General features: G+C 47.9%; 1 protein-coding gene across 2 annotated transcripts in view; it reads left to right on the forward strand.

Moving 5' to 3' along the window:
* LOC142571890 (uncharacterized) overlaps positions 1 to 13,313 on the forward strand; it is a 473,725-nt gene that overhangs the window by 441,876 nt on the left and 18,536 nt on the right. For both annotated transcript variants that reach the window (XM_075680573.1, XM_075680574.1), the window contains exon 5: positions 12,528 to 12,691. In XM_075680573.1, coding sequence (XP_075536688.1) covers positions 12,528 to 12,691 — 164 coding nt within the window. The remainder of the gene's footprint in view (positions 1 to 12,527; positions 12,692 to 13,313) is intronic.

The raw sequence follows: 13,313 nt of genomic DNA on the forward strand, positions 1-13,313 counted from the left end.
TCCCCTGCGCGCGCCCTTAAAACAATACAAATGCGATGAGCGCTTTGACTGTGAAAGCGAGGCTGCGTGGAAGGGTGTAGGCGCACTCTATGGGACCGTAATGGATTTGCGATTGGGGTTTGATGACGTCGCCGGCCGCCCTTCCCCGCAGGGGGAGATGTGGGGTGTACGCGGGTGCGAGGCACGGGTCACGAGCGGCGAGCGCTGCAAGTCACGGAAAAATACGACGAGTGCGCGACGAGGGCTATTAAGGCTGTGCCGTGCGAAACGAAAGAACTAGAAGAAAAGTGTGTGCGCGGTGATGGCAAAGCATATAGATAGGCAGCGGCCATTGCACTAACGAGAGCGATGCGGTGATTGTTCGACGAGACAAACGAACACGCGGTGCGCTTTGTAAGAACTGCTAAAAAAGAGGGAGGGGGGGAGAGCGCCAGAAGGGGGGTGTTCTGCAGAACTAGCGCGCGTAGGGGCATGGTAACCGCTTTCGCCCCAGCGAGCAGACCGTCGACAAACGAGAGTTGAAAGTGACACCCGTTGGAATTGCACAATATTGTGTCCTTGAAACCGAAGCATTGCGGTGAGAGTGTGATGAACGGAAACTGATAACGACCGGGCGCAGCGCAATTATCGCAGAGACGGACGAAGTGCACTGACCGAGAGTTTTGCAAAACCGTCTGCGAAAAACGCGATTACGCTCCGAGAGGGCTGGTGAAAAATTGCGATCATTGCACCATGACAACGAACGGGGCCTGTGAAGCAACGAAACTAAAACAGCGCACCGCGGTGAAGAACTTAATGCGTACTGCGCTGTTGAGGCTTTGCAAACGGGCATCACACGAAAGCTCCAACTCATTCCATTAGACGTCCTATAGAGAGAGAGAAACCAAATGATAAATGAAAGGCATGGAGGTTAACCAGGACTGAGCCTTTACAACATCCTATATAGTTGCGAACGATGCTCCCAGGCGCGCATCTGTGAGAGAAACGCGAGATAGTTTCGACAGACGCTCACGTTGTCGTTGTTTGCCCGTCATGTCTGCACAGCATCCACACTAAACATTCTAGCATACCTAAGGGTGTAAAGCAATCCGCCAGACGAACACCCTCAAGGTGTTAGTTAAAACAAGCACCCCTATTTGATTAACACCCTCATGAAAGGGTGTATGGCTGACGTAAAAGCGAAATGAAAGAAAAACGTCGCCCTCAGCTCGTGATACTTACAACTGTTTACGAGTTTATTAGCATTACTGCACAAGCGGTAAACAATTCATCCTTAAATAGGTTATGAAAGAAATTCATGAGGATAGATTCGAGCCCAGGAACTTCACATGTAAACTGGACAACCTAACCATTACGCCACGCAGAAGCCAGGTTTCAGCTCTTCAAATATTGGTATCTATATGTATAAATTGTCCAGAAACTCCAACTGCTTCATTTCATGAGAACCCTTGCACAAGGTCGCATCTTACATCAAAGAAAATGCGTTCGTTGCCCTTGAAATCTAACAATCCTATAGCTGCAAGGAGAGTTTTCAGAGGTAGCGAACGTTCGAACACCTTCCACATAGGATAATAATTGTTTCCTTAGGGTGTTAATTTTTTATTGCTTTCATTTTTTTCTTTGCACACCACTTACTATAGGGTGCTTTGAGTAAAATTGGTGTTAAATGGGTATAGCGAAGAGTGCAAAGTGATAAAACACCTTATTTACACCCTCAATGGTCTTAAATGGGAAGTACGATGACAACTACGTCGATCAATTTACACCACAGTGATGCATCGACCCCTCGCTTTCGTCGATAAACGTTGGCATTTTCATGAAATGTTAGAGAGAAAAGCTACAGAAAAAACTATTAAGTTATGCTCCACCTTGGCAAATCACTCTATAGTACAAATATAGAGAAAGAAAAAAGAGAAAAATTTGCTGAGAGCTAGGGATTTTTGCACAGCTGAAAAATAGACAGCGTGGAGAAGGTGAGGTTCAATACGTCCATCGTTTATCATATAGATATATAGGGTGTCCCAGTTAACTTTAGCCAGAGTTTAAAAATATTCGAATGCCACGTAGCTGGACCGAACCAAAATAGTGTTCTTCGCCGTCGCTTGGAGATGCTCAATTTATTCTTTTTTCATTCCGCCTAATTAGATAATTAGTCTTAATCAATTAACCAACTTCTCAAGTATTATAATAAGATGAAAAGTCTCAATGAGAAAATTTTAAAGCAACATTGAAAAACCCGATACAGCTTTCTGTTGCTCAATACGTACTACATAAAAGTGTTTTTTTCCGAGCGAGAAAGAAGCCCGCGAATACAGGCAAAGTGCCTCTAGTGGCCAGTCGCGCGACAATCGTATCTGTCCTTCCTTTCCTACTTTCGTGCGCTACGCAAACACCGCCGTTATGAACCACGACCAACTCGCCCAAGCATCCACCCTGTGTATCGTTCGAATAAGTTGAATTACAAAAGCGGGACAAGCACGGCAAAGGTCAACAAACCGTGTACGTTGCCATGCAGCAGAGTCATATCGTCGCTTCTTATGCTATGGCCACGCGCCTGCTTTGGAATTTCCGCGCACAGCCGTATTAAACTAAGAGCAGCGAGCAGGAAAGGTTTCCTTTCGTAATGCCAAGGTAAATTAAAGCAAGAGGAGCTGAAGCTTTCGGGAAGCTATAGTTTAGTCACAAACGATGGGATTTGCAATTATCTTTACCTTATCAATTTATCGGTGCACTATGCACGCCGAAGTTGGTCCGCATATAGCAGGCCGAAAGGAGGAGGAGGAGGAGGAGGAAGTAAAGGTAGAGATGCCAACCAGACGCACGTGCGGTTTGCTGCCCTACACAGGGGAAGGGTCTTAGGGGAAGAAAAGAAAGGAGAGGGACGGTGGGAACAAGGTACTATCGGTGTGAATACGGTGCGGATGTCCATAACTTCGCGCCTATAATCGCTCACTGAGGCCAGTCGCTTTCGTGAAACGTAGCAGTGCCCGCGTCGCAGACCTAAAGCGCTTTCTTGAAGACAAAGGGCTTCTTGGAGGGTTATCCCGACTTGTTCCGTATCGAGCATGTTTCTAGCCTATTTCCTATGCTGGTCCCGGAGATAGCACTGTCTAAAAATGTGCGCCGATCCCGAAGACAGACCTGGTACCGGTGATACCACATTGCGGTACCGACGCTACCAGTGGTATAGGTACCGGTGGTACCGGCGGTAAGGGGAGCGTTCTGGCATTCTTCGCTCATGGAAGCTAGCGTTTCGAGACTGTATACGCTTGCCATTACTGTTGCGATACTCTGGGCCTCAAAATAATTCAAGATGAAGTGAACCTCTCTCTCTCCCTCTCTTTCTATATGTATATCATCTTTTTTTGTGTGTGTGTCGCCAGAAATAATGTTATTCGCCAGCCGACTTCGTTTCCGAGTCCGTTGTTCTTTCTCGTTCCTTCGCGGTCGCCACCGCGAACAATGTACGTGTCCCGAAGACGACCAAGCAAAAAAAACGCAGAGAAACTTGCAGTCGCAGCAGCAGGCCCGTAGCCAAGCCAAGTCGATAGCCGACGTCGCGAGCTGCAGTGCTCGTGACAGGAGCATAATCGACCTTTCGGTCCCCTCTCTCTATTTTCACGCCCCCAGCAGCCGCAGTTAATTCTGCGTCCTTTCTTTCTTGGTGTCTTTTTTTTTTTGTCTGTCTTTCTTCCTCGCCTGTTTTTGATTGTCCACCGCCACATCTTGCACGCGCCTCAAGTACGACTTTGTCGCCCGCATTTTTCCTCAGACGCGAGCAATCGTCGGCGGCTATATACGAGCGCCGCATTCGGCGGGGGCGCAGTCATAGTTCGAGATATATATCTGCGCGCGGCATTCGAAGTAATCGAGCAGCGGGTGGAAGCGTCAGAGCCACGGTTCGTCTGCACTCATTTAAAATGCGGAAGTACGCTATACCGCCCGGAAGCCTGCGCTTCGGACAGCAGTTTCGTTTATTTCGTCCCCAAACCCCGCGCCAATTTCGCGAAAGGCTTCGTTTCGGACATGTCGTGTCGTCAAGCAAGTCGCTCGTGATTTTCTTCATCCCTTTAGCGCACGAGATTGTGATTTTCATCTATGGTTTTTGTTACGTTTATTTCTTCCCCCTTTTTATCGCGTATGCCCATAAATAGTAAATAAAGCCGCCGATAACACTTGAAAGAGATGGTGAGTTATACTTGACGTGGAAAGCCGTTATCCCCTGAAAAGGCAGCCGAATTTAAAAAAAAAAAAACCGACAGAGAAAGCGAGTGGCGCTTTATTTCTAAACGACTCTTCGTCCGAGTCGTCGCACCAAGAAGGCATATATAGCTCAGAAAGAAAATGAGAGCCGTCAGGAAGGGTGTGCATCAACCGCTTTACAGAAAGGAGGCATTCTCTTGCCAGAATTGAACATTCCCTGGTGCAAACCGATGTAAGGCATGACGTCATTCGCGTAATTATATCGTGCCCTTCATTCAGCGGTAGCAAAGCGCCGACAGAAAATTTTAGAAAGCCATACATATGGGGACGCAGCTTCTTGCGAGGTTGGTTCCAACGGCTTGTATGTGTAAGAACACTATATAGACGCAACTATAGCCCAACAAACACGGAGCGCTGAAACGCAGGCGTCCTAACTTAACATTGATGCTTGAAAAGTGGAAATAAACGAACGGACCTTCAGCTGTGAACGCGTTGTCACGATGAAGAGCGAGGAAACGCGCCGCTCGTAGCAGTACTCACACTGTTCTGCCATTTTCGATTACTCTCGCCCGCAGCACCGCATAGTGTATCTGCGAAGTATCGCGCCGAGAAGCCATCTTGGATTCAGAATCTGATAATTCTTCGGCGGCGGCCTGCCATAGAACGCGCCGTGTGATTGATTGGTCGGCGCGGTATGCAGCGATGAAAGTGCCGTCACGGCGCATGACGAAGAGAAAAGAAGGGGGTGCAGGGGGGAGCAGTGTAAGCGGCGGAGGGGAGGCTTGTTGTCGACATGGCGACGAAATAAAGCGAAATAAAAACCACACATGGCAAGGAGTTTCGGCAGATATTGGAGAGGTGCACATTACTCGACCATTCCGCACGTGGGAAGCTGTAATAATTCCTTCGTGCAGAACCAGTGCCTGTATGCTTTCGCCCCGCTTTATATAGGGCTGTTCTAAGAATACATTGCTGCGCATCGTTCAGTCTAAGATGAGCAAGCGGGAATCGCTGACATCGTCTAAGCAGAATATGGTTCTAAAAGAGAAAAAAGAAACTGCAATGCGACAATCTCAGAGGTGGAACGCGCACAAGACAAAGCTTCAATCATGCGTGGCCATAGAAACGCGCCATAAGCACGGGAGAAAACCGTAAGCGCGGAGCGACTAAGTGAAGAACGAACGTCAAGCTTCGCAAGAGAGCCGAGGCACCAGTGAGCAGCGACGGCGACGCGGGCTTTCGCTTAAGCCGCCGCTTTATCGCGTGATCCTCTCGGGGATTGCGAGCAAAACCGAGGCAAATCCCCGCGGCTCGCAACAGTCGCCCGCCGCTGTCGGAAGGCGGCGCCGCGTCCGACCGAGTCGACCCGGCACGCCAACACGGGCGAGCGCCGTACTCTTGCCCATAAGCGATGGTTCTCGGGAAAAGCTCTCGGGAACTGAACGAGAAAAGGTCTCGTCTGAAAAACTCGCAGGTTCGTCTTGTTGGCGTACCTATGACAAGAGAAAAATATGAAGTGAAATCGCGGAAGCTCTATTCTCGACACGCATGGCGGATGCACGGCTGCCATTGCCCGTCATGTTGACTCTCTGATTGGCTGTCGAGAGGTCACGTGCCTTGAAATTTGTGCCGGGAAACGGAAGATTTGCAAAATGCAATTTTGCGTGTTCATCAAGATAACGAAAAGTGCCGTGCAGCTGCGAATTTTATTGACTAATAGCTTGTTATGGTCCTTGGCAGCTATATTGCGACATTAGCGCTTCAAAAAGAAAGAGAGCGGTAGCGTGCGGAAGCCCTTGCAATGCATCAGAAATTTCGCGAATAAGTGGTGGTGGTCCATGATAGCCGCCATGTCAGCCTGCTGACTGGTTGAAGGAATACCCCGTGAGGAGCGTCACAGGAAGGGCCGTTCCGTAAAGGTCAATTTGACGTTGCGTGACGTTGCGCTGGGCCGCCATGGCAGAGATTTTCCGCCATAATTTATGGTGCGACGAGCCGCGTGAATTATGCTAGTAAGCGGCCATATGCAATGGCCACTGAGAGGCATGCGTATCGGCGCATTTTCCCCGTCGTTTGGGGCCATGAAAATCTTTCGTTCATAACGCGTACCCGTAGTGTTTACTTGTAACAATATTGGTTGAGCATCACAAACCTTCTGCGACTTTGGCACTTTTCACTGCTGTGTTTATATTGTAATCAAAATAATGACGTTTCACATCATCAGAGGTTATGACAACGGTGGTTATTTAAGTTTATATAAAGAAATGTACGCAAGGCAGAGCCTTGAATTAAGTTTCCTCACGCGGTGCAAGTAAGCAGCGAAGTGAAAAATAGCAGCGAAGGCGCCTCGGTCGCGCAAGCGGATACCTATGGCGCGCGCAACGCTATCGGTGATATTCGGCCGTTGCTCAGCCAACCGAGTCGGGCTGAGTCACTTGCGTTTCACGAGATAGCGATAACGTGGCCTAGAACGTGCGCCAACACCACTGGTAGGTCGCGTATGTTGTCTTGAAGGTAGAAAACAAGCGCGTTGGCGCCAACGTACGATGACTCATTCCGTTTCCCGGGGACACGCATCCTTCCTAACTAATGAAGCAGACGATGGCTTGCAAGCTGCAGACGACGGGAATGAGAATCGTTTTCGACGGAATAATCATGCGCTTCGAGCTAGCTGCTTTATTTTTATTGAGGAGGAAAATTGTCTTGTTTTATCAAGAACGTTAGGTTCAGTGCCTTCATTTCAGTTAGGCAAAATGTCAAGTTTGCGTCACGTTATGACAGCAAAACGGGGTCACCAGCGCCATTCTGTACGCGTCGTGCCTAGTCACGCCTCGAAGGAAATGACGTAATGCCCAGAATAGAGTCCCAGGAACAAAACTGCAAGACTATAGGTCTCGTCCAAATATTGAGCCATATAAAAGAAACCAGTGCTAAGCATGCTAAGCATCCACACTCGCAAGCGGTTGCGCTCATTGCGCCAAAAGGGAACAACGACCCGTTATTGAACAGGACGGTTCCGCGCGCCGTCAAGCCGCGTGCGATGGCGGCGAGGAGTTACGGAGTCGCCATCTATCGGAAGCGCCTCGCTGGGGTAGTATGAGGGATCACGCGGCGCGCTCCTCATAGGTTTTGCTGTCAGCGCTCACTGAAAACACCACGCGCGAGCTCTCCCGGACATTTCTGTAAGTACTTTCGAAACGAGAGAAGTTGTTTACTGTCTAAATAATAACCTTGGGCAAACTGACAGCACACAATCGTTTACAGACGCTATCTCTCTACCGAAAACGTACAGTGAACGCCACTGCGCGCGGTCGCCGCGATGGAGCCTCCCGAACCGGCTTCTTGCGTGAAAGGTAGGTAAACGCTGAGAGCAAGCTATGTGAAATATGTTCTTATAGTGTTTGTATAACTAAATGGAGCGTAATAGAAAGAAGCCTCAATGCAGCGATCGCGCAGATTCGCAGCGACGGACTGCGCGTCTGCATGCTTGTCCGCGCACTGTTTCGCTTTCTCCGCGCGCGCGTTCTCGCACTGTGCCATGAGCTTTAGGCCGCAGAATATGAGCATTTGACAGTGTACAAGCAACCATTGTCAAGTCAAGTCAAGTCAAGTCAATTTATTTCAGCATTTCTTTTGTTGCGTGTTGCATTGTTGCGTGGGAGCTATCAGAGCTGTACAAAAATAATTTCATTGTAGAGACTTCGACGCCTACAGGGACTATGATGTGCCGTCGCGACGATTCAATCTTTTTTTCTTCTAAATTCTTTGACCTTTCAATATTATTTCTCGAGTTGTGTCACACTGTATGTTTATCGGTGTTCTCAGCGTGCAATTTCCCGCTGCTCCTTTTTTGTAATCCAGTGCATTAATTCATAACACAAATATAACCATATGCCATGCTTTTTTAAAATGTGCTTCTTACCGCTGCCTTTCCACTCCACTGAACTTGCCAGTATCTATAGCATCGACAAGTTCATAGATCAAACTGTCGTGACATTAGTCGTGCAGCAGACTCGGGCGAGCGTCTCAGTACGCGTCTTCAGAACATCGCAGACCGGGCGCCGTAGCAGAAATCTTCCTCGCGTCTGTGCTTGCTGCATACCCGAGTTGTAGCCGATGACTGTTTGCCGGTTTAATGTTTCGCGAGCCAAGCTTCACGCAGCTTCTTGTCCTGCGGCTACGTGTGAATAAGGCTGACACCGGCCTCCGTTACGTGCGTCCGGCCTTGCGCCACCGAGCAGTAGCCTACCATGTTGCGCGCCTTCAAAGGCAGCCACTATCTATTGTAGTGCTTTCAAGCGTTGTAAAGGAGACACTCGAAGCGGGAAAATTTCGCCACTAAATGACGACCGCAGCGTACGAGGGAATTCAAACTCGTTTTCAGCTCGCTTCGGCGCTCCCGAAGCAGCCGACGCGGCCGCTATGTCCACGTGGTCTCTCCTAGCACGTCACGCCGACGGTGGCGCCAGCTTTTCCAGTGGTGGAGCTCGAGGCCAATAGGCCACTGAACAATCAGAATAGAATTCGCTTGCCTCCAACATGCGCGCGTCTAACAACACGGCACTTAGGCTGCTCATGAACGCGCAGCCACCATTGACAGAAGGCACTAATTTGGTAACCCTGATTTGAACGGGAGGCAATGTTCATATGAGCCTCGCGTTCGTCTAACCACCGTATTTGGCCATGATGATATCCGGGCCTCGTTGACATGACCAACAATTTCGTTTGTTTTTGTATTATACTGTGTCTCTCCTTTGGACATCGTCGTTCTTTCTTTTCGGCCCCTGCAACAAGCTTAATTATCTTATCCGCGCAGCTCATGCAAGCGCAAGCTAACGACAGTAGCCCGTTGGTGAGAAGGCGGCATCCATTTGTTGTCTAATAGCCGAGTTGTTATCTCTTCCACGCATTAAGTACATGGCGCGCCTAACTACACTCATTCCTCTTAATCTCCCCACCAGAATCTCATCTATCCATCCCAAAAATCAGCAATGCCGTTTCTATACCTCTTAACGTCACACTTATCAAGACGGCAGATAATTGGATGGGACTACAATATTATAAAGTTCGCATGCATGGCATGTATTCTGTTGGCGCAAGGTAGCCCTCAGGCCTCTTGGAGACGCCTTTGTCCTGCACTTGGGCTCGAGATAGACTGTTCGTGATTATAACGATGAAAAGCCTGCAGTGCGCCAGTTACGGCATCACCATAACCACATCACCACCACTGCTGTAGGTCCCATCGCGAAGCTGCGGCGTATTCGTTTTAAACAAGCGAAGCTCGCGAGGGTCAGAGCGAACTGCAATGCCGCCTGTATAGGAGCTCTGAATGTGGCAAAGCCGGTCGTCGAAGCCGTTGCGACTGGTAAACGAGTTCAAAACAAGCACTTAGAAACAAAGAAAGAAAGCTGAATAAAAAGCAGATACATTTCGGAAACGCATTTAGAAATGGAGCAAGTCTGTTTTATCGATACATTTCTTCCGAAAAGAGAACTTTTCTCTCCTGGGTGGAACTGCTTCGTATCTGGGTATGCGCATCGTTCAGCATACGCTCATGAGTATGTCTATAGGAAGGAAGAAGGAAAAATAAAGCAGAGCAATCAATCAATTTTACGAGTGCAGAAGATACGAAGAAAAAGAAGCGCCTTCAAACAAAAAGAGGAATAAAAGGAGCGCGTTTGGCAGTTCTGATATGCTAACGATGGAGTGGAAGAAAGACAAAAACAAAAAGCGGGCTTAGAAACGGCGCCGCCCTTTTAAAATTTACGAGCCGAAAATTGCCCTCATATTAGGGTGTCGATTTCGTCCCAAGGGACTCCTGCCCCGCCCTTCTCTCACCCTTCCCCCCCCCTCATCCCGGACAGAAAAAGCCGACGATGTCCTTAGATTACCCTTTCTCCGTATTTGTTATTTTTTTTATCACACTAGAGATTTTCGTGCTTGACGTTTCCTCAGCGCCGGCAACCAAAGTCGCAAGACCAGCGTTTCGGTTAAGTGAAGAGATATGAGACGCCCGTGAAGCGTCGAGATTACCGAGCCTTAGCAACGACCCCGTCTTCAAAAGATTACAACACCAGCCTTGTCTTAAAAGAAACACTCGGTTAGCATTCCGCAATTTATTGCGACGGATATATTACGTGAAGGCGTGGAGTTGACCATGCTTTGCGCATATATATAGGTGTCAGGTCCGCCAGGGTAATGCGTCGTATCGGCCATCTTTCCTTTTTTCCGACAAATTTGGAAAAGCGTTACAGATATGCTGCCTTTATGACTAGTTAAGTGCTTCCCTTAATTAAAAGCGGGTCATACTGAGTACAGGTACGTGGCACAGAACGTCGAGGGAACATCACGATGCCGTCTGATTGCATCCACGCGCGATGTAATGAGACTCTGGAGAACTAAGGTGACAACGGCGAAAGAAACGCATACACACAAAACAAGGAGCACACAGGACGCAGGTTTCTTGCTTATGCGTTTCTTTATCTCATTTTCATCTTAGTTGACCATGTACTACACTAGCTCGCCCAGAACTCAGCTTTGCAGTCAGAATCTGGAATGATGGCGGGCTTATATGTGCCGCAAGAGGGGTAAGCTCGCGCACGAAATACTTCTCCCACTTGCCATCTCACCACTCTTATATAGTACTCCTCAGTATTCATCACGTTGCAAGTAATGCAAAGAACATAAGCAACGCGTGACGCCTCGAGGATATGGCAGCACTGACGTCATAGTGGACTCAGCCTGGTTAACCTCCTTACCTTTCCCTTATGGCTTATCTCTCTCTCTCTCTCTCTCTCTCTCTCTGACGTCCGTTTGAGCGTATCCCAAGAAATGTTTAAAGATAACTGCACTGACATGCGTTTCTCTAAATAATATGAATGCTCTTTTTTTTTTCTTTTACTTGCGGAAGATTTCGCTCAAAGCAGCAAATAGCGTGGGGGAAGCGGAGCGTCAGTGAATTCGTCTGCCCAATTTACAATATGCTAATAATTTCATAATTTATTTACTGTAGGTCCATAAATATAATATGAGTTCCTTTTTCTCTTTTCTTTTTTTATGATTGACCTCCTTGAAGTTCATCTCGCGCTACATTTGAATACACATGAATACGCAAATATGACGTTCAATGTTCTGTTTTGTTTTTTCTTCTTCTTCTGCTTTTGACTCATTGTGCTCGACCGCCAGACGTTCAACCTATGGAAGAAAAAGAATCCATAATGCTACCCCACAGTTTAACAAACTGTTTGGCGCGACATGCAAGCAGATCGCGGAGGATACACGGTGCGTGAGGTCGTAAACGTGGCTAAGGAGCTCTGCTAAAGACCCAGCAAATGGGTGCGACGTCGATTAAAGCAAAGTACCGGTCTCAGCTTAGTAACGCGGCAGAAATTAGAGTTCCAATGCCTAAAAAATGCTCTCGTTTTGAGAAGCTGTGCTCTAACGACCAACCTTGCTTTCTTAATTATAGGAGCAACCACTCCCACTGGCACGCCTTTTCCTACTGTGTTCGTTTCAGCAGCACGTGGTTCACACAGACTTTGCTAACCGTCAAATTTAGGATGCAATCGCACTGTTTTCCTTGTTGTTTGTCCTATGACGAACCAAGAAAACCTATTACATAGTGAGAGGGGACCACATAAGAGGAAGGGAAAGGAAGGAGGTCGAATCGCAGTGCTTGATATTTTCAGTGAGTAGCAGATTTTGAGTACCACTTACGCGATACCTTAAAGTGCGTTTTTCTGCTTGTATACCATGCTTTGCTGCGCAACACGTTAAGAAGGCGGCAGAAAAGCGAGATTAGTGCAGCACCGCTTTCTGGAAGCTTCCGCCGCTTGCGGGCGGCAAGAAAGAGCTAATCATGGACAACGAACAGAATGAAAGTGAATATGGCAAATTAGTTATGCGGAATCCCGCAAGGTTGAACAGTGTTCATGAACGGGAAGATAACTACCTACCAGTTGGGGGGACAAGATTATTTACAACAAATGTATATTTGCTTCATGGTTTAGGCAGGGTTCCATCAAAATCAATGTCAATTAAAGTCGTTCATCGCGACCTGAAGCAAGGGACGCAGAAAGGAATACCAAAAAAAAAAAGCGTAAAAAGTGTAATTTAACTAATCTGTCCTGACGCCTTCTGTAATATACAAACTATCTCAAGTTTTCTGTTTGTCGTGGTGTTATCGCTGTTGTGCAGTAATTTATTGAAAGCTGTGAGCTCGGAAGTGTCGAAAACGTCGCCGGAAACGGGACAACGACCAATCGCCCGCAGTTCGCGGCGACCTGCCGACGCGAAGCGCTCACTCGGGGCCCCTGTCGTCGCAGGTTTTACTGGGACCTGTGCATGTTACTGCTCCTGGTGGCGAACCTCATCGTCCTACCAGTGGCAATCTCGTTCTTCAACGACGACCTGTCGATCCGGTGGATAGCCTTCAACTGCCTCTCGGACACCATCTTCCTGCTCGACATCGTCGTCAACTTCCGAACGGGTAAGTCGGCCTTCGCCTTCGTAACAATGTCGCCCGTGCACGCATTCGCATTGCCGCACATTTTTTTTTTCCTTCGACCGATCTGTCGAAATTTCCAATAAAGCACTGACACGCTCTTTTTCCAGGTCTATCGACGCGCAAAACCATCGAATCGCGTTTCCGCACAACTGAGGGCACTGCAATGTCTTTCTTTCGAATATTGATAAATTGCTGCCAAGCTATTTCTTTATTGTTATTTGTACGTTGCAAAGAGCATGTATGCACGTATTTCTGCCCGGCTGAGGCGAACGAAGCTTGTGTTTGAGGCCACGACACCGGTGCCGCTCCTTTCAGTCGATCTGTGTTTCAGCTACGTGGATCCAGTTACGCCTCGTGACTAAAGTTTCTTTGTCCCAAGCGCACCTTTAGAGGATTATCGATCAGGGCTGTCCCTAGCACCCCTGTGATAGAGTATGAAACTCGACCATTGACCAATAGTTTACTTCTTAAGAATTCAGCGTGCCATTGAGCCTTGAGTACGATTCAATATTATGTTACTGTAACAGATTACTAAGTATAAGCATATAGCGCGCTGAATCAGAAATAAAGCGCCGAGTGCTAAAAAATAGTTTATTTTTCTTCT

This window comes from Dermacentor variabilis, chromosome 2, assembly GCF_050947875.1.
Source record: "Dermacentor variabilis isolate Ectoservices chromosome 2, ASM5094787v1, whole genome shotgun sequence".
NCBI classification, from domain to species: Eukaryota; Metazoa; Arthropoda; class Arachnida; order Ixodida; family Ixodidae; genus Dermacentor; species Dermacentor variabilis.